The following is a 22,600-nucleotide window of genomic DNA, read 5'->3' on the forward strand; positions in this document are numbered from 1 at the left end:
CTCTATGTCGCAGCGGTAATACGGTTGTCTGTGACACCGGAGGTCCCGGGTTCGAATCCCGGCCAGGGCATGATGAGAAACGAACTTTTTCTGATTGACCTGGGTCTTGGATGTTTATCTATATAATAAGTATTTATTATAAAATATAGTATCGTTGAGTTAGTATCTCGTAACACAAGTCTCGAACTTACTTCGAGGCTAACTCAATCTGTGTAATTTATCCCGTATATATTTATTTATTTATATTTACATAGATAGATGTAGGTATATATGTACTTGTAATGGACTTCTTCCTCCCGGCTTTAGTCCCAGCATCCTCACCTCTCTGGAGAGGAGCCCGGGGTGCGCCTTTGACCATGGACCCTGGATTGGCTGAGTCAGGTTTTCACACGAAGCGACTCCCGTCTGACCTCCGCAACCTTTGCAGGGGAACCTAACCCGTATTGGATCGATCATGGTTACACATCTACTTTTTGCCATATAAGTAAAAAAAATGTTAAGGGTGGACAACCCTTAAAACTTAGGGGTATGAAAAATAGATGTCAGCCGATTCTCAGACCTACGGAATATGCATGCAAAATTACGGTACGGAGACAAACATTGTGACACGAGAATTTTATATATAAGAAAGAAAAGATAATAATACTTGTCATTTGTTCTTTTTATTTGAAATGAAGACTGTCAAGATTTTATTTTGTTACTAGCTGTGCCCGCGACTTCGTCCGCGTGGAATAGTTATTCTGGGCATCATTAAAGCCCTCAAGGATGAATAATTTCACATTTTTCATTATTTATTGGCTCCTAATAGTCGCAGCGTGATGTTATACAAGCCTAAAGCCTTCCTCCATAAATGGTCTATTCAACACAAAAATAATTTTTCAATTCGAACCAGTAGTTCCTGAGATTAGCGCGTTCAAACAAACAAACTCTTCAGCTTTATAATATTAGTATAGATATTGTCTTCGCCAATTATTTATTTTTTAACATTATTTTTATAAACGCAACACTACATACACGCACTCTTTCACTCACGCACTCAATCCTATTCCTGTCCCACTCTCACACATTTCCCAAATTTCGAAAAAGAATTTTAAAAAAAGCGCGCCATTTCGTCTCTCCGCGCGCAAATGCATCGCTCTCTGCATCGGTTGTGAATATTCTCAAAATTCATCAGACGCTAAAACTTTATTAACTACGCACCCCGGGGTTAATTTGTGAAGTGCAGTGATTTGTGTTTCCCAAAAACTACCCTTTGGATCGTGGAAGATACCGGCGCTGGACGAGAGCTCGAGTTACGGATCAAAGGTACTCCTTGTCCATATCCTTCCGCGAGACCAGATATAAGAATTCCTTGCCAAATACTTTAAGAGGTGTACTACTACCGTTGTATTTATTGGCGTAAATAAATAAATAAATGATGTTTTACCTCACTTCTTCTTCAAAAAAGAGGACATCTATTGGAGGCGGCTCCCAAGAGTTATGTTTTTGTTCCAGTACCGCATCAGGGATAAACAGCTGCTCATCAAAGCGGCGGTGAGCGTGTCATTCGTAGTGGTCGTGTTTTTCCTCCACGCGTTCCCAGAATTACGTAAGTTACATTAAATATGGAGGAGGTGTGGGGGGAAAGGTCGGAGTGGGAAGACCTAGACGAACGTATCTTGATCAAATTAAGGACGTCCTGGTAAAGGGTCAGGTCAAAAGTACCCGAAACCGCCGAGCTTGCATGAAGAGAGTTATGAATGTGGATGAAGCGAAGGAAGTATGCAGAGATCGTGGCAAGTGGAGAGGTAGTCTCTGCCTACCACTCCGGGAAAGAGGCGTGATTTTATGTATGTATGTATGTACTTTAAATATTAAAAAAGAAAAATTATATTAGTTAGTTACATACATAAGATTTTTCAAATTCAAAATTTCAATATTCAAAATTTTTATTCATTATTATAGGATACTTCATATCACTTAGATAATAATTGTCAAAACGTTTGGTTTAACAACATTGGTTGACGTCAAATAAATTACTTTTTCTTTTCGATCTTTCTTTCTTACATATATAGGTACTTAATTGATACATGCATACATAAAGTCACGTCTAGATTCCTTGCGCGGTTGTCAGAGACAACAGTCTGATAGAAAAGACTGATAAGCCACAATCAGCTATTTGGATACTAATAAACTTGGGATTCTTCTTTTAGGCGATTGGCTAGCAACCTGTCACTATTTAATCTCAATTCTATCAGTAAGCGAAACAAATGAACGTGGCTTTTCAGTCATTTCTAGACTCTTGGCTCTGTCTACCCTACAAGGGATACAGACGTGATTAGATATATATAAGTATGTATGTTATAATGTTAGTTAGATACTCAAATACGTAGATGTATAATGAAAATGCATACATAGATATATGTATAGGTCTATCATTAAGCCAAACAGCTGAACGTGGCCTATCAGTCTTTACAAGACTGTTGGCTCTGTCTACCCCGCAAGGGATATAGACGTGATCATATGTATGTATGTATCTTTATAATTTCAGAACGCCTATCCCTGGGCTGGACGGCCCTCCTGGGGGCGCTGCTGCTGCTGGTGCTGGCGGAGAAGGAGGACCTGGAGCCAGTGCTGGCGAGGGTCGAGTGGTCCACGCTGCTGTTCTTCGCGGCTTTGTTCGTTCTGATGGAGGTAGGTCAGAGTCTTCTCCCTAGTTGTTTCAGGTTTAGGTTTAGAATAACTTTATTCTTATTAGATTTAGATAAATCACTTACTGAGAAAACAATATTAATATAAGTATGGGCATGCATTTTATACAAAATAAATATAAATAGCCAATAGCCTCGACACAGAAGGTATATATAATAATAAATATGAAAAAAAATTAGTAGTGTAGATAGTTTTAGTCCTAGCATCCTCACCGCTCTGGAGAGGAGCCCGGGGTGTGCCTTTGACCTTGGACCCTGGATTGGGTGAGTCAGGTTTTTAAACGAAGCGACTCCTAATCTGAGCTCCTTAACCTTTGCAGGTAAATCTAACCCGTATTGGATCATACGGTTACACATCCAGTTGCCTGAATGTGCAGGTTTCCTCGCGATGTTTTCCCTCGCCGTAAGAGCATCGGTTGGTTATCAAACTAATGTACATAACTTCGAAAATAGTCATGGTGACGTCACGGTTACGGTGGGGGGAGGTGACCCTGAGTGTACCTATTAACAGCATTTGGTTCAGAAACAGTTTCATTAAGGGATAACCTTACAAACTTGGGATTCTTTTTGAGGCGATGAGCTAGCAACCTGTCACTGATTGAATCTCAATTCTATCATTGAGCCCTACGGTTGAACGTTGCCTTTTAGTCTTTTCGAGACTGTCAACCCCGTAGTTGATAAAGACGTGATTATATGTAATATACATACATACATACGGTCACGTCCATATCCCTTGCGGGGTAGACAGAGCCAACACTCCCGAAAAAGCTGAATGGCTACTGTGGTGATATGCAACCTCCACATTAGCTTTGACACCTTTTATCATAAAACGAACATTACAGTTCTGTCACATGTTCAAAGTCATACTGTATAATTTTATTGAATAAAGCCATATTTACTGAGAAATGGTTAGTTATTCTACAATTTATTCAATAAAATAAATAATCATGGATAAGTATCTGAAACCAGAACGATTCGAAGCAAACCCGACAACAAACTCGGACAAATCTTGCGAATGGATTCATTGGAAACAAACATTCAATAATTTCACACATGCAATTGAAAATAAAGGAAATACCGTAAATAACGACTGCAAGTATCAATTATTAGTAAACTTTTTATCTCCACTCCTTTATACTCATGTCAAAGATACAAAAGATTATCTCTTAGCTATAGAGAGACTAGATGCGCTATTTATCAAACCTGTTAATAATGTTTACTCAAGGTATCAACTGTCTCAAAGAAAACAGAAGTCAGGAGAGACAGTTGATCAATACATTCAATCGTTAAAACTGTTATCAAAGAAATGTAACTTCCAGTCAGTAACTGCGGAACAAAATGAGAGTGAATACATACGAGACGCCTTTATCGCAGGGCTATCGTCTTCATCTATACGTCAAAGACTACTTGAGAACTATACACTCACTCTTGATGCAGCATACCAACAAGCACGATCCTTAGAAATGGCACAAATTCAAAATACAGAATACAACTATCAACAAACTCCAATAGTAAATCAAACTATTAATAGACCTTCTCCAAATACATCCACATCAAATGCTACAAGAAACGTAACTAAACACGAACCGTGCTATTTTTGTGGAAAACAAAGACATCAGCAGCGGTCTATGTGTCCAGCTTTCAACACTATATGCACTGGATGTGGCAAGAAAGGACACTTTTCTAAGGTGTGTCTTAGCAAAAGAACTAACCAAATATCAGCAACTGAGCAATTAGAAGATAATTACGACAATCAAGCACATACTTTCTCTTGTATATCATCTGCAGCAGATCTGAAAAGAGCTACGATACCTGTACTAGTTAATGATACTATTACAGCTAGAGCGTTAATTGATACAGGAAGTACAGCAAGCTTTATCGACCGACGCCTTGTGGATTTGTGTAAGCTGAACATTTCTCCATGCAACCAAAAGATCACAATGGCTACACACAATCTATGCACACAGGTAAACGGAATTTGTTCAGTTAAAATAACATTACAAAAACAAAACATCATGACTAAACTAATGATTATGGATGGACTTTGTGCTGATATTATACTCGGACACGATGTCCTACAGGGACACAAAGCTCTAGAAATGCAATTTGGTGGCTCCAAACCTACACTCAAATTGTGTGCTTTGAATGAAGCAAATATCGAACCAGTAAGCCTGTTCACTAATTTAATGCCTAATATTAAACCAATCGCAGTAAAATCTAGAAAGCATTCTGAAGCAGATTCTCAGTTTATTGCTGAAGAAATAAAGAAATTACAGGAAAATAATATTATCGAACCGAGCAGATCGCCTTGGCGAGCTCAAGTTCTTGTGACAGCTAACGAAAACCATAAAAAGAGAATGGTAATTGATTACTCACGTACAATTAATAGATTTACTCAACTAGATGCTTATCCTTTGCCTTCAATGGACGAACTGATTGCTAAAGTAGCGAAACATAAAATTTTCAGCAAAATTGATTTACGCAGCGCTTATCATCAAATTCCTATATTGGAAAATGAAAAACCATATACAGCATTCGAAGCTTGTGGAAATCTTTATCAATTCCGACGCATTCCATTCGGCGTCACCAATGGCGTGCCAGCCTTTCAGCGAGCAATCAATTCAATCATACAAAAAGAAAACTTACAGAGTGTTTATGCTTATTTGGATGATATTACAATATGTGGACACGATCAAGCGGATCACGATGCAAAATTACGCTTATTCCAAGAAGTCGTCACTCGTTACAATTTGACATTAAACTTACAGAAGTGCGAATTCTCAAAAACTGAGATAAATCTTTTAGGATATAATATTTGCAATAGCATCATCAAACCAGACCCAGAGCGTCTACGCCCTCTTTTGGATTTACCAATTCCGAACAACACAGCCTCACTACGCAGGACTATGGGTATTTTTGCACACTATTCAAAATGGATTCCAAAATTCTCAGATAAAATAAAATTTCTTGCTCGAACAGAGACTTTCCCACTATCACCTGAATCGATACAAGCATTTAACACACTTAAAAAGGAAATAGCAAAATCAGCTATTAAAGTCATTGATCCTAAGCTACAACTCATCATTGAAACTGATGCATCTGATTATGCTATCGCTGCAGCGCTCACTCAAGACGGGCGACCTGTAGCATTCTTTTCAAGAACTTTAAACAATCATGAACGAAATCATTCGGCGATAGAGAAAGAAGCAACTGCTATAGTTGAAAGTATAAAAAAGTGGCGCCAATTTCTTATAGGAAAAACTTTCCAACTTATCACAGATCAAAAATCGGTAGCTTTCATGTTCGATCAGAAACATGATTCTAAGATTAAGAATGATAAAATTCAACGTTGGCGCTTAGAACTTTCAAATTACGATTTTGAGATCTCATATCGCCCGGGCAAGGATAACATTGTGGCCGATGCCCTTTCAAGAGCAAATGTAACAGCATTAACAACAGTAGACAATGCTAAGCTTCTCGAGTTGCATAATAATCTGTGTCATCCCGGTATAACTAGAATGGTACACTGGATCAGATCAAAAAATTTACCATTCTCAGTTGAGGATGTCAGACGTATGACGTCATCATGCAATGTATGTGCTGAAATAAAACCACGATTTATTAGAACCCAGGGCACATTAATCAAAGCAACATCACCTTTTGAAAGAATCTCTATTGATTTCAAGGGACCATTGCCATGCGATAATACAAGAAATCGTTATATACTTACTGTGGTGGATGAGTTTTCTAGATTTCCTTTCGCTTTCCCGTGTGCAGATGTAAGTTCATCAACTGTGTAAAAGAAACTTTCTGAATTATTTGCCATTTTTGGCTTGCCATCTTACGTTCACTCGGATAGAGGTACCGCATTTATATCAGCCGAACTTAAAACCTTTCTGCACGGATTAGGCATAGCTACAAGCTACACTACACCATATAATCCCCAAGGCAATGGTCAGACCGAGAGATATAATGGAATCATTTGGAAAACTATACAACTTACCTTAAAATCAATTAATTTGCCTATTACTCAATGGGAAACTGTCCTTGAGAAGTCACTTCATGCTATCCGCTCACTTCTATGCACAGCTACTGGATGTACGCCCCATGAACGTATGTTTAATCATTCACGACGTTCTTCTAATGGACAATCAATGCCATCTTGGCTCACAGAAGCAGATAAAGCTTTATATCGAACCCCGGTGAGGAGAAGTAAATATGATCCTCTTGTAGAAGAAGTACAATTATTAGAAGCTAACAACCTTCATTCACACATAAGATTACAGAATGGACGAGAATTAGTAGTTTCAAACAGGCACTTAGCCCCAATGGGTACTTCGTCTGATACTGAGGAGGCTGATTCTGATTCATCTAATTGGGATTCAGCAGAGTCAAACGAAGAGACAACAACTGAAGAACAGGAACCAGTTAATTTGACTACAGATGCTACTACAACACAAAACCCTGAACTGCGACGTTCTACTAGAGACCGACGTCCACCGTCTCATCTTCAAGATTACGATCTTTCTTAAAACCTGGGGAGAATGTGGTGATATGCAACCTCCACATTAGCTTTGACACCTTTTATCATAAAACGAACATTACAGTTCTGTCACATGTTCAAAGTCATACTGTATAATTTTATTGAATAAAGCCATATTTACTGAGAAATGGTTAGTTATTCTACAGCTACTTTCAGCTAATTGAATCTTAAAGCATTAAAAAGCCTTCTTAAAGCTTAAAAATTAAGCTAAATAGCTGAACGTGGCCATTCAGTCTTTTCAAGACCGTTGGCTCTGTCTACCCCGCAAGGGATATAGACGTGACCGTATATAATGTAATATAGGTACATGCTCATGACTATTTTCGAAGGTTTATATCTATAAGTGCTACCCGTGAGAAGCCGGGATTGGTCAATAGTAGTTAATGTTAGTAGGTAGGTTTACTTACGAAATGATTTATATTTAAAACCTTTAAAGGTGCTGTCAAAACTGGGTCTCATTGCGTGGATCGGGAAAATAACAGAATCCCTCATTTTGCAAGTCGGTGAAGAGTCACGGCTGGCTGTCGCTATCGTCCTCATGTTATGGGTTAGTTCTGTATTTGTTTTCATTCAATTCATCATCATTCATTCATTCATCATCATTTATTTATTATTATTCATTCATCATCATTTATTCATTATTATTCATTCATCATCATTTATTCATTATTATTCATTAATCAACATTTATTCATTAATTTTCATTCATTGTTTATTATTCATTCATCGTCATTAATTCATTTATCATCATTATACTGAATACGGACCTGGATTGGGTGTGACAAGTTGTTACACAAAGTTACACAACGCACTTACCCTTTCGCACTTAAATTTACACATTAACACTTGAACTACATTTACACTTACTTACACACTTAAACTACACATTTACACCTATATACTTACACTTACACACTTAAACTACACATTTACACCTACATTTACACTTACTTACCCAATTAAAATTGCTTACACGCTAACCCTTGAACTTACACCATTCACACTTACACTTACACATATAAATTATAATTTTTTTTTTTTTTTTTTTTTTTTTTTTTTCATTTATTTTGGCACAAACAGTCATAAGTACAAAATAAAATATCTTATAGAACAGTATACAGTATTATAGACCAAACAGTGCCGATTAAGTAAATATTATATGAATTATAATAACTTAAAACTACGCGTGTTAACGAACTTTGTGTTATTTAAATTAAAAGTATGTAACGGGATGCATGCATACAATTAGCATTACACAAAAATCGTAAAGAGTATAAAAATAAAAAATAAAACCGAAAACAATATTAAGAAATCTGTTTCAAGATAAATTTTGTACACACTTTGTTTTTAGTGGACAACAGAGAACAGGAAAATATGTCTATGTCTGAGAAAAATTTGTTATAATTTACAATGCAGCGATGAAAAAAGTTATTTCGAGTATAATTCCCGCGAATTTTTTCAGGTATCCGGCCTGACATCAGCCTTCGTAGACAACATTCCTCTAACGACAATGATGATCAGAGTGACAGTCGCCCTCGCAGACCCTGGTGGGTTAGCGCTGCCTCTAGCGCCGTTGGCTTGGGCGTTGAGTTTTGGGGCTTGTCTTGGAGGTAAGACAAACATACAAGTAGTTCTACATATTCATTAATTAGCTGTGCCCGCGACTCCGTCCGCGTGGAGAGTTATTTTGGGCATCATTAAAGGGATTGAATTTTTTTTTCACATTTTCCTTTATTTCTTAGCTCCTTATAGTTGCAGCGTGATGTAATATGTATAGCATAAAGCCTTCCTCGATAAATGGTCTATTCAACACAAAGAGAATTTTTCAATTCGAACCAGTGGTTCCTTAGATTAGCGCGTTCAAACAAACTCTACAGCTTTATAATATTAGTAGATATAGATTCATACTATATGTCCCCTAGAATGACATGTAAGTATTTTTTTCCGAATAATAAATGCAGTGAATCGTCTACACGACGCATTATAAAAGTCTCAATTAGCTGATGTAGTCGTCTTAAATAACTTTATTTCCTTCCGCCAGGGAACGGCACACTAATCGGCGCAAGCGCAAACGTGGTCTGCGCAGGAGTGGCCGAACAGCACGGCTACCGGTTCACCTTCATGCAGTTCCTCAAGATCGGATTTCCAGTCATGATAGGAAACCTATTAGTTGCCACGGCTTATCTGTTATTATGTCATTGTGTTTGTACTTGGCACTAGACTAGACGTAAGTACATAAAGCGTAAAATCCCGCGGGAATTCCTGGGGAATTCTCTCATAGTGCACCGCTAGACCATATCAGGAATCTATGGTTATTGTTGCCGATCGATCATCTATCTATAGATAATCTAAGTAGAATATCTATAGACAGTCTATGTATAGACTGTCAATAGACTATCCATAGACAGTTGTCCATAGACTATAAGTATTTCGATAGTTGAGTAATTTCCAAGAACAACTATCGATTGTCAAATATCCGATTAAAATATCAATAGTTCGGCAATGCTACCTATATTTGTCCATTTCTTTAGGCACTGAAATAAAGGTAAACAATTATGATACGTCTTATTGTCGAAAAATACTTTTCTCAAATAAAGTACTGTTAATAAAAAAAAAAACATCGATATGTGGCGGCCATTGTTAAGTGAGACGCAAAGGAAACAGATCATTAGCTGAGTTGATCTTGAACTATTTTTTAAATCGTAGCAAAAGTTAATAATGACATAATTATGTGGCGACATCACTAACGTCACACGCCATCAGCCAATCAAAGCGAACAATGTGACGCGCTCAGCCAATAGCAGCGAGATTCTAAATCGCGCAAGCAAAGATTTCACGGCTTGGAGCATATACAACCTCCGACACAACATCGTCTGTCGCGCGGTTCCCCAGGCATAACACTTAGCTTGGCGGAAGATCTTCCCTTTGTGGCGGTCGAGCCGAATCATCGCTACACAACTAGATAAACTTCATACCTAATTGATTTTTCAACAAAAAGACATATCAAGATTGTTTAAATTTAATTACAAATAAATAAACTGGACATTTCAAATGATGTGTGAGTCAATCACTCAGTGAGCATGTTTTTTTAATTATATCTTGATCGCTTTCTTAGTGTAGATGAAAACTTTGGATGAAACACCTAGATGTAAGAACATACCTTTATAAAATCGGGTAAATAGTCGTACATAAGTCACGTCAAGAGTACCCAAAGCCGAAGAGCTTGTTTGAATTTTTGATAAAATAAATGTGTGAAATGAAGCGAAATAGGTAGGTATGCAGGGCCCGTGTTAAATGGTAAGATGTAGTTTCTGCCTACCCCTCCGTGAACTTAATCATAATGTGTAATCTCCTTACTGAGGAGTTGATAACACATTTTAACTTCCTTATGTCTACCCCTTTAGAAGACTATCCTACTAATATTATAAATGCAAAAGTTTGTATGTCAGGATGTCAGTATGGATGTTTGTTACTCTTTCACGCACAAACTACTAAACCGATTACGATGAAATTTGGTATGTGGGTAGTTGAAGACCCAGAATAACATATAGGCAATTTTTTATCCCGAAGTTCCCGCGGGATTGATAGGGTTTCCATGCGGACGAAGTCGCGGGCGGCCTCTAGTATACTATCTTTAGAAGATAAGTCATATTCACCTTATTAAAATATGTTAGGTACCAAGTCCTACATACATATAATCATGACTTTATTCTTTGCGGGGTAGGCAGTACCAACGCCTCGCAATATTTACAATAACTCAAAAATATTGATAAATAGAAAGATTTTTTTTAAAGCACTGTATATTAATACTTGAAAATAATACAAGATCTTCACATGAATTCTCTTCCAGCCAACCTTTGGATAGTAATAATCTTGTTCATTAGTTATGTTTTTATTTTGAGACTCCTCATATTTGGTTTGTTATTTTCTTAAGGTTAGCGGGCACAGATTATGCACAGGTATAGCAATAGGTTCACTTTTTCTATTTTGCGCTCGTAACATGTCGAAAAAGGCGGGAAAGCAAATCTAGTGTTGGAAAAGAAATATAAATTTGTATACAATTAACTGAGAACTCTTTTTTAGGTAGGGTTTAAAAACCCATGAAACCTGTTAGTAAGTAGATATTAAAATACTGAAAAGACGTTATGAAAAATATTATGCATTTACCTATAGAATATTTTGTTATTTGTTATTTTGTGATAAAAATAAATATATCGAAAATTGTGATTTATATAAGTAGCTATGAAAACTTTGTATAAAAATTTGATTATAAAAAATTATGATTAAAGAATAAAATATGGACAGAGTAATTAATTTGATTCGTAAAGGTGGTTGTATATTTTATTATTTACAATTAGATAGTTAAATGAGTAGGACGTTTTCTAAATATAACGTTATTTGTGATTATTAAAAAAAAACTAGCGTGGACTTATCAACGCACGAGCGCTTATTTTGAAACGAGCGACTCACTCGAAGTCGGCAAGTTTAGCATAATTTCTCAATGATCCGATATCTTCTCGAAGGATTTATTTCGACTTTGAATCACAATAAAAAGGTTTTCAGTTAAATTACATAAACAGTTAGATGACTTCTTATTTCTTCAGATTTTTTTTTGCAAGCAAATCATGATTGCGTTCTCTTTAGAATTTATAACTAGTATAGTATATTTTATTTCATAGAAGCTTGCTAGGTACCTACTATAAATTAAACTTTCGCAAGATTCTAATCATTATTTTGATAGCCAAGAAGCTAGTTTGAAATGAGATAGACGTAAATTTTTGTATGAATTTGATAGCAAATTATAAACAAAATATACTTACCTGTCTAATTATACAAACGAAATGACAAAAACAATTTTACTAATACAATTTTTTTTAACATTTTTATACCTTCTTAGTTATACTAAACAAATATATTTTAACTTTAAAAGTGCATACGTAAGTTAATTATATTTTGTAGCGTGTGAAAAGACATTGTATTCTAATTGAACTGTACTTAAGTTACGTAGATGTGTAAAAATAGGTGCCCGAAAGGAATTAGTAGTGAAATATTGGATTTTGGTGTTAGTCCCGGTTATGTTGATTGTCTTTGATTGCGTAGTGTTTTGTGGTATGCCATTATAAAGAGTGTGATAGGTATTGACATAAATATAGTGCCGTGTGGATCCTGGCATCAATACAAAAAAGAATAGGACCACTCCATCTCTTTCCCATGGATGTCGTTAAAGGCGGCTAAGGGATAGGCTTTCAAACTTGGGATTCTTTTTAGGCGATGGGCTAGCAACCTGTCACTATTTAAATCTCAATTCTATCATTAAGCCAATAAGCTGAACGTGGTCATTCAGTCTTTTAGCTATCTACCCCGCAAGGGATATAGACGTGACCATTATGTATGTAGGTATGTATGTATATTGACATAAAATTATCAAAATTAGGTGATCAAAATGTCTGAAAGTCAGTATTTTGTAATTGTGTATACGTAATTTAGGTAGAAATATTGTCATCACAAATATATGAACTGTTAGTGTGTGTTTATTTTTTAAATAAAAATATATTTTAACACTTTTTTTACTCTTAATTAAGCTTAAAAACTTAGGATTCTCCTTGTGAGCGATCGGCTAGCTATCTGTCACTATTTAAATCTCAATTCCATCATAAAGCCATAAAGCTGAATGTGGCTTATCGGTCTTTCAATACTGCTGGCTCTGTCTTATCCGCAAGGGATATAGACGTGACTTTGTCGTTTATTATGACGTAAAACGGGAGAGCGATAGTTTATCGCGCGCTTAAACTATCGCCGATATTAAATCGACGGTTGAAAGGCTAATTGTGGTAAGCGCCATTTTGTGAAAGCTGAGAAAAAGCGGTTTAAAGTTTTAATTTTTGGAAAAAAATTCGCTGTTAAAAAATGGCTTGACCGATTTTGATAAAATTAATACAGTATATTTATAAGGTTAAAACGTACGTAAAACCATTATTTCTGTTACTATTAAGCAATATTTCAGTAATTTTATGGCGCTTACATCAAAATGACACTTTTCCAGGGAAAAGCAAAATGAGTTAAATGCTTGAAATGAACAAATAACTTGACAGCAAAATGAGTCAAATGCTTGAAGTGAACAAATAACTGGACAGCAAAATGGTTCAAGTGCCCATCCCATGTAATACAAAATAATTGAAAATGATTTAAATGCCATGTAATTTTCAACACTAAATTGATATTTCAGTTTAAAAGACAAAATAATACAAAAAGAAAATTGAAACAAACGACATGCCAATAGAAAGGTGATCATGACTTTAGGTTCTTGTCATCAATACAATGTTTTTTTAGGAATTAAATAACGGTTATTTTTAAATAAAACAAAAAAGAAATCCTTATATGAGGATTCGAGTGCTTGCGTCAGGATAAACGGAGCGCACACTGAGTGGTTTAAGATTGAGAAAGGCGTTAGGCAAGGATGTGTTGCGTCACCGGAACTGTTCAAACAAAGAGTCTGAAAGTGGATTAAGGATGAATGAGTTACTCGTCAAATGTCTGCTCTACGCCGACGATCAGGTTATACTGGCGTCATCAGCGGAGGAGTTACAGCAGATGGTAATCTGTATGCATGAAGCTTTAAAAGAGAACGGAATGAGAGGGAACGTAAGTAAAACTAAAACACTGGTTTTTGAAATGGAGAAAGAAATGACAGCATGTAATATTTTGATTGGAGGAGAAAAAGTTGAGCAAGTGAAAGAGTTTGTATATCTAGGATTAAAGTTTACATCAGATGGCAAGTGCAATAGTGATATTGAAAGGAGAGTGAACGCGGGGAACATGGTGAATGGAGCTTTGCATGCCTTTATGAGCAGTCAGAAACTATCCAAAAAGGCTCGGCTGGCTGTGCATAGGGACGTGTTGGTCCCGACATTAATGTTTGGGAGTGAAAGTTGGGTATGGCAAAAGAAGCACGAAAGCAGAATAAATGCAGTGGAAATGAGAGCGTTAAGGAGTATGATGGGTGTGAAATTGAGTGACCGGATAAGGAACAGCGTGATAAGGGAATGTTGTGATGTGAAAGAAGAAGTATTGACAGGAATAGAAAAGGGTATGTTGAGATGGTTTGGTCATGTGGAGAGGATGAATGAAAACAGGTTGACTAAGCAGATATACAAGGAGAGTGTGGAGGGAAAGGTCGGAGGGGGAGACCTAGACGAACGTATCTTGATCAAATTAAGGACGTCCTGGTAAAGGGTCAGGTCAAAAGTACCCGAAACCCCCGAGCATGCATGAAGAGAGTTATGAATGTGGATGAAGCGAAGGAAGTATGCAGAGATCGTGGCAAGTGGAAACAGGTAGTCTCTGCTTACCCCTCCGGGAAAGAGGCGTGCTTTAATGTATGTATGTATGTAGAAAGAAATGACAGCATGTAATATTTTGATTGGAGGAGAAAAAGTTGAGCAAGTGAAAGAGTTTGTATATCTAGGATCAAAGTTTACATCAGATGGCAAGTGTGTTAGTGATATTGAAAGGAGAGTGAACGCAGGGAACATGGTGAATGGAGCTTTGCATGCCTTTATGAGCAGTCAGAAACTATCCAAAAAGGCTCGACTGGCTGTGCATAGGGGCGTGTTGGTTCCGACATTAATGTATGGGAGTGAAAGTTGAGTATGGCAAAAGAAGCACGAAAGCAGAATAAAAGCAGTGGAAATGAGAGCGTTAAGGAGTATGATGGGTGTGAAATTGAGTGACCGGATAAGGAACAGCGTGGTAAGGAAATGTTGTGATTTGAAAGAAGATGTAGTTACAGAAATAGAAAATAAAGGAGCATGCATGAAGAGAGTTATGAATGTGGATGAAGCGAAGGAAGTATGCAGAGATCGTGACAAGTGGAAAGAGGTAGTCTCTGCCTACCTCTCCGGGAAAGAGGCGTGATTTTATGTATGTATGTATGTACAACTTCGTTAACCGCCGGCGTTTGACTGACGCCGAAGACGCGCGCGAGCGCGAGCGAAACATGCCTCGATAGCGCACACAACACGATAACTACCTACATCGTGCAACAAAATGTGTCAAACGACATGCGTATGTGGGGCAATGGAAAACAAAAACGGCTAAGCGACGTACTTCAATATTATCTTGGAAATCAAAATGGGTCAAGCGACCATATCCTATAAAAAGCGAAAAGGCAAATTGACGCAATCGCCTCTGATTTTCAAAATAGTATGATGCAATGTAATCCATACGCCTTGACACAAAAATTATGATAAAAGTCAAAAAGGTTTAAGTGGCAGATCCACAAATTTACCCAAATCTTTGTCGTTTAGATCAATGACCGCCAAAATGAGACCCTTTTTTGCGGTTGTGTCAAGCGCCAAAAAAATGCTCAGAAAAATATGAGAGTGAGCCCAAACGATGGAGAAAAATTCGCTGATTCCAAATATGTATATAACTCAATATCGCAAAAAATGTCGCTTGACACAATTAGCCTTTCAACCGTCGAAATATATTAGAATATATATATTGTATATTAAACGGCTGCAAGGGTCCAGGTCACGTGTCATAACGCAAATTTCACTTTTTTTTTTTCTCATCACAAAAAGTGCACTTAGGTATGTATTAATATAAATAAAAAAAATTAATACATACGGGACAAATTACACAGATTGAGTTAGCCTCGAAGTAAGTTCGAAACTTGTGTTACGAGATACTAACTCAACGATACTATATTTTATAATAAAAACGATAGATAAACATCCAATACCCAATCAGAGAGAGTTCGTTTCTCATCACGCCCAGACCGGGATTCGAACCCGGGACCACCGGTGTCACAGACAAGCGTACTACCGCTGCGCCACAGAGGCCGTCAAACATTTGTGTGAGTGTGGATATACCAAGCTGACAAATGAATTTTTGCAGAACCATAGACCACATAACTTTTTTATTACATTAAACGATAATTATGCCTAAAAAAAATTGGTAATATTGGTAAATTTCTTATCAAAATCAATACAATCATATATGGCGCCTTATACAAAAAATTAAAAACACTTATGAACATCATTTTAATTGAAATAACTTATTGCACATACAAATACTAACAATAAAACATTTAAGTATTATTACACTGGAAGATATGAATAAATTAGTTTAACTAATAATACTTCTTCCCGAAGATTAGACCATTTTGAATTACTCTCCTTTACTTGACCTTAACAATCTGTGAGGTAACAAACAACTGATACATCATTCATCAAGGTAAGAAAAGAAAAAAAAAATTTTTCTCTTTTCTCTTCTTTTTTTTTATTATTGGGATGCCGGGAACCACACATCACTATATATATATATACATATATATTCTCTTCTCTTAATTTATATACCTATATATATATATATATATATATAAATTAAGAGAAGGAAGTGTGCAAAGATCGTGGCAATTGGAAAGAGGTAGTCACTGCCTACCCTTCCGGGAAAGAGGCGTGATTTTATGTATGTATGTCTGTATATTTAAGTAGTCGCCCTGTCCAGTTGGGCGAGCTGGTGCGCTAGCCTCTCCTCCCTGGCTCTCCTCGCTTGGCCTATAGCTCGCTTCTCAGCAAACTTCACTATGAAAGTTTCCACTGGTATGTTACCTGTGATGAATAATCACTACATAGTATAAAACAAAGTCGCTATTTTAGTCTGTTTGTCTGTATGCTTAAATCTTTAAACTTACGCAACGGATTTTGATGCGGTTTTTTGTAACAGGTAGAGTGATTCAAGAGGAAGGTTTTTATGTATAATAACATTTATAATTTTGCACCCGTGCGAAGCCGGGGCGGGTCGCTAGTAATAAATAAACAAGTGTCGTGTGGTTCCCGGCACCATTAGAAAAAAGAATAGGGCCACTCCATCTATTCCTCATGGATGTCGTAGAAGGCGACTAAGGGATAGGCTTATAAACTTGGGATTCTTCTTTTAGGCGACAAGCTAGCAACCTGCCACTATTTGAATCTCAATTCTATCATTAAGCCAAACAGCTGAACGTGGCCCATCAGTCTTTTTAAGACTGTTGGCTCTGTCTACCCCGCAAGGGATATAGGCGTATGTATGTACGTATGAATGCATAAATATACAATTTATATGAAAATCTTTCTTTACTGAGCGACTGATTGACTCAGACGTTACGAATCATTGTAACATCAGATTAGCAACCTGTCACTGGTTGAATCTAAATTCTAGAATTAGATAAGCCAAACAGCTGAACGTGGCCTATTGGGCTTTTCGAGACTGTTAGCTCTGTCTAGCCCGCAAGGGATATAGATATGTGTTTACCTATAAGTGTATATGTCTGATTTCTTTGTATATATATTCTTTCATGTTAGTGGGGTAGCGGTAAAATAAATTATTGAGGTCGCTGGATTTTTTGTTTTAAGTGAAGATTGGTATTTGCCGAAAAGAAGAATACCTAAGCTGAGTCAGGACCTTTTCCACTGTCCATCACTGTTTGTGGTTGCACATTGGTCATGCACATTGCACATTCACATTGTTTTTTACTGTTAATTACGTATGTGTCCAACAAATGTATTGCGATAGTGAATAAAACTATTATCTATCTATCTTGCGTGTGGTGCCGTGTGGTTCCCGGCACCTACGAAAAAGAATAGGACCACTCCATCTCTTTCCCATGGATGTCGTAAAAGGCGACTAAGGGATAGGCTTATAAACTTGGGATTCTTCTTTTAGGCAATGGGCTAGCAACCTGTCACTATTTGAATCTCAATTCTATCATTAAGTCAAATAGCTGAATGTGGCCATATACGTCTTCAAGACTGTTGGCTCTGTCTACCCCACATGGGATATAGACGTGACCATATGTATGTATCTATCTAATCTATCTAAGCGGGAGGCGAGATTGTGAAAAGCACAACTTCTTCTTCGTCGTTACCTTCTCCCACTTTCTACGCGGGGTCGGCACAGTATGTTAGTTTTCTCCAATTACTTCTGTCAATTGCCATCTCACTGGTCACTCCCTCTCTCCTCATACTATCCTTTACGCCATCCATCTATCTCTTTCTCCGTCTTCCCCTATTATTATAGCATTCAGCTGTTTGGCTTAATGATACAATTGGGATTCAAATAGTAACAGGTTGATAGCCAATCGCCCAAAAAAAGAATCCCAAATTTATAAGCCTAAATCACTTAGTCGCCTTTTACGACAGACATGTTTAAGAGATGGAGTGGTCCTATTCTTTTTTTGTGTATTTGTGCTGGGAACCACACGGCACTAGCCCGCTTACTTTCGCATCTATACTAATATTATAAGGCTGAAGAATTTGTTTGTATGTTTGAACGCGCCAATCTCAGGATTTACAGGTTCGAATTGAAAAAATATTTTTGTGTTGAATAGACCATTTATCAAGGAAGGCTTTATAACATCACGCTGCAAATATTAGGAGCGAAGTAATAATGGAATATGTGAAAAAAAATATTCATCCCCAAGGGCTTCAAAGACTATTCCAATATTCCACGCGGACAAAGTCGCGGGCACAGCTAGTTTATCATATTAGTTGGGATTCCAGCAACTAGAGAAAAAAATACTCACCCAACAAAAACTGCTCGGCCACCCCCTCGGCATCCTCATCCGCTTGCATCGCTGCCACTTTCAAGCAATCCCTGATACGGTGTGGATCGTACATCTCAGCTAACCTCTGATGCTTCCTGTTCAACTCCTCGTACTCCATCTTCATCTGAACGATGGTGGAGATACGATCTATCAGTTCAGTCTTCAGATCATCAAGCGACCGTTGCTTAGCTATGTTGTCTTGCGCAATGCGTTCGATGCTGTTCATCAGTTCTTCAGTTTCCATTTCTAGTTCGACTAGTTGTGGACTGTTTTCTATTAATTTGTCCTGTTGAAATGTATTAAAATATTTACTACAAATAAAGAAGTGTAGTAAGTATTGTAGTGCTGTGTGGTTCCCGGCACCAATACAAAAAAGAATAGGATCACTCATCTCTTTCCCATGGATGTCGTTAAAGGTGACTAAGGATTAGGCTTACAAAGTTGGGATTCTTTTTTTAGGTGATGGGCTAGCAACGTGTCACTATTTGGATCTCAATTCTATCATTAAGCCAAATAGCTGAACGTGGCCGATCAGTCTTTCCAAGTCGGTTGGCTCTGCCTGCCCCGCAAGTGACATAGACGTGACCATATGTATAAAGAAATGTACAATATGAGGATTTATTATTTCCAATTTTTTACAAATATTTTCATTTTGCATACAAATATGTAAACTATTATTAGGCTTAAGATTTCTTTTAAATACATGGTACAAGGTTGCGTATGGCAGTTCTTTTCTATTATTGATATATACTGCAGGTCCTGGGTTTAAATCCTGGCCAGAGCATGATGAGAAACAAACTTTACCTAATTGGTCTGGATCTAACATGTTTATTATAAGTATTTATTATAATATAATATCATTGGGTTAGTATCTAGTAACAAGTTTCGAACTTACTTCAAGGCTAACTCAATATGTGTAATTTGTCCCATATATATTTATTTAATATGAAGGTATTAACCGATTCATTGCGATGCCTAATTTTGCAAACTTTTACTAATGGCGTTCAACAAAAACTATGTGACACGGCTGCCGGGTCAAGCGCCATACGATTACATGACACGCCTCCTGTGTCTTCAGCCATGTGGAAAAGAATACAGTATTTCAACCAGTTTTTACATGTTTTAGGCTTACATACTTTTAGTTGACATTCGAAATCTAACGCGAACATACAGAAACGTTGTTTCAAGTGATTATAAGTGGCATAACAAGTGTATTTTTGAAAATGGAAGGTAAGTGACATTTCTAATGAAGGTGTGCAAAACCTTTTGAACTTATTTTTAAGTCCTAATGGTTTGAATAGTTTTATAGGAATGTGGGCTTGACTAAATGAGGTTTTAAGTTAGTTCTGTAATTATTGTTTTGGTTTTGCTCACAAGAAATTTCAACTTATTTACACTACGTAATGATAAACTGTCAAGTTTGATTTAGTACTTAATAGGTATATATTTATTAAAAATACTAGCTTTTTTCCCGCAATTCGCCCGCGTTCAAATTTATACATTGTCTAAGCTTAAGTTGATTGTACTATTCCCGTTCAGAATTTCATCCAAATCAGTTCAGCCGTTTCAGCGTGATTGAGAACAAACATCCAAATTCACAAAATTACAAGCATGATAACTTCTGTATAGATAAATGTAGCCTAGGTATTATTAAATTGCAATTTTAAGCATCTGAAAAGGTTGGTTACACCTGCTTTTAATAAAATCATACAATTACCAGAAACGAAGGCTACGACCTTGATTTAGATGAAAAATAGCGACAATTTTGTTCTGGGTAGATCTCCCTAAAACCTAATTTGAAGGAGTTATCATCGATTTAAAAATGACACGGCTCCCGCGCCCTACGCCACACGTAAAAGAAAGTAATGGCACGGCAGGCGTGCCATCCGCAATGAATCGGTTAATATATAGAAATAAATATTTTGATTTGTTTGTATGTGCAACATAGAGTATACAAACAAATGTAGGTGAAGTATTCAAATAAATGTAATTTTTTCACTGAAAGAACTTGTAAAAGATATAGGGCACATCTCGTTTTGTAATTACTTTCATAAAACCATAAAAAAAAAACTTACAATGTACTTTTAAAAAAAGTAATAAATACCTGTAAATCTGGATTCTCCAATATCTCCTGCAACTCGTCCACGGTCAGTTCACTCAACTCAGGAAACGTAAGTGACTGACTCGTAAAAGACTGAGTACTCGCATCACTCTTATCATCCAAATTAGGCAAAGTTCTTTGAAATTCTCTTATTATGGCCTGAACAACCCGACCCAAGTCTGAATGCTGGGTGAAATTTATCAGTCCTGGAGCACCAACGACCTGAGCATTGTTCTCGGAAATCCAGGGATGAGGAAAAGCTGGACTGACAAATATTGAAGGTTTCTCAGTAGGGAATTCGGGGCTTAACATCACGTTCAAACTCATGTTCTTCCCGTCAACAACAAATTCTACTCGATATTCGGTATTTTCATCGATTTCTATAACGTTATCATTAAAAATCTTTAGCGTGTCAATTTGTCGTTTCCTCATGTCTTGCTCGTTGTAATATGTGCGTTGGAGCATTTTTGGTATATTTGATGCTGAAAACGTTATTTGTTATTTATTTTCGAGGAAAATCTGTGCATGTATAACAAAATAGGACCAAAATATTAAGCATGTAAACGGTACGAAAACGTAGTGTAGAAGAGTTAATTTATATAGATACTTACCCCTTAACAACAATAAGAGTGGTATGATTAATCTTGAATTCGAAATGGTTTAAATATCTAAAGAAAAGCATTTACCATAAAAAAGAAGACGATCAATATATACAATCCAATCAATACCACATCTCAGCAATTTTTTGTTTTGTTTTGCTGTGTGATAAGATGACGATGTCATTGTCATTTCGATTCGACTGTCAATGTCAACATTATGTTATTTGTCAGAAATTAGATTTTTTTTTTTCAAACCGATGTACGCATCATAGTTAGAGAATAGAATAGAGAATGGCCATGTTGATTGAGCTTGAAAGGAAAATGAAACAAAAATAGACTATGTATATACTCGGCCGGTTCCTAGGTAAATGAACACAAAAATCAGTCAAAATACATCAGTGTGGCCGGTCGGGCGTGTAGCTGTAGCCGTAATTATTTTACAAAATTGAAATCTTTTTGAACCTCTGTATCATTCGTGTCACACAGCTTACCTTAGCTGTATGTGTTACTACAGGGCCCAGGGTACCATTTCATGAGGGTGCAGGCATTTTATTGTGACGTGTGGTCACAATAAAACTCCCCGGGACTTCAGAAAAGGAGCACTCCATTATCGTTCTCATGGATGTCGTTGAAGGAAGTTCCTTTTAATTTGGCTTAATGATGAACTGAAAGTGGTCTTTCAATTTTTTTAAGTCTGTTGGCTCTGTCTACCCGTACTACAAGTTTTCTATGTCGCATCTCTGCAACCAATAAAATAAAACTAGACCGGAAATAACTGCCTACAGCCGACATATATAGATATTTAATAACTTTAATATTTTTTCCTCGTCGATTTGCATAATGTTTTTGGCATAATTATTGTTTTGCATAAATTTTCACATGGCAAACGTTATGATAATCTTTATGCGAATTGATGATTATGCCAATTAATTTAATAAAGAGGCCCAACACGTATGTAAATATATACTTACAAAGTTCTTAATATCAATTCTTTAATCTTTATCCCTCACTTGGTAGACAAATCAGGGAGGCGACTACCTCTACAGGTTTTTTTTTATGTTGGAGATACATATTTACTTA

The 22,600-nt window shown here is 36.8% G+C and overlaps 2 protein-coding genes across 5 annotated transcripts in view; one reads left to right on the plus strand and one right to left on the minus strand.

The window, feature by feature from the left end:
- LOC106131030 (P protein) overlaps positions 1-11,386 on the plus strand; it is a 50,218-nt gene extending 38,832 nt beyond the window's left edge. For all 3 annotated transcript variants that reach the window (XM_060952942.1, XM_060952944.1, XM_060952943.1), the window contains exons 15-19: positions 1,495-1,588; positions 2,531-2,673; positions 7,670-7,780; positions 8,696-8,843; positions 9,275-11,386. In XM_060952942.1, coding sequence (XP_060808925.1) covers positions 1,495-1,588; positions 2,531-2,673; positions 7,670-7,780; positions 8,696-8,843; positions 9,275-9,453 — 675 coding nt within the window. In that variant the 3' untranslated portion in view covers positions 9,454-11,386. The remainder of the gene's footprint in view (positions 1-1,494; positions 1,589-2,530; positions 2,674-7,669; positions 7,781-8,695; positions 8,844-9,274) is intronic.
- A 4,752-nt stretch (positions 11,387-16,138) lies between these two features.
- LOC106130990 (vacuolar protein sorting-associated protein 37A) lies at positions 16,139-21,693 on the minus strand. 2 transcript variants are annotated; one of them, XM_013329952.2, is made up of 4 exons: positions 21,533-21,693; positions 20,925-21,403; positions 18,800-19,106; positions 16,139-16,847 (listed from the first exon to the last, which is right to left on the minus strand). In XM_013329952.2, exons 2-4 carry the CDS (start codon positions 21,384-21,386, stop codon positions 16,723-16,725), a joined length of 894 nt encoding a protein of 297 aa, XP_013185406.1. In that variant the 5' UTR covers positions 21,387-21,403; positions 21,533-21,693; the 3' UTR covers positions 16,139-16,722. The 2 variants fall into 2 exon arrangements, with proteins under 2 accessions (XP_013185406.1, XP_013185407.1); XM_013329953.2 differs by having other exon boundaries at positions 21,608-21,690.
- Between the last annotated feature and the right edge of the window lie 907 nt (positions 21,694-22,600).

Source organism: Amyelois transitella, chromosome 30 (genome assembly GCF_032362555.1).
Source record: "Amyelois transitella isolate CPQ chromosome 30, ilAmyTran1.1, whole genome shotgun sequence".
In the NCBI taxonomy this organism is placed as follows: domain Eukaryota; kingdom Metazoa; phylum Arthropoda; class Insecta; order Lepidoptera; family Pyralidae; genus Amyelois; species Amyelois transitella.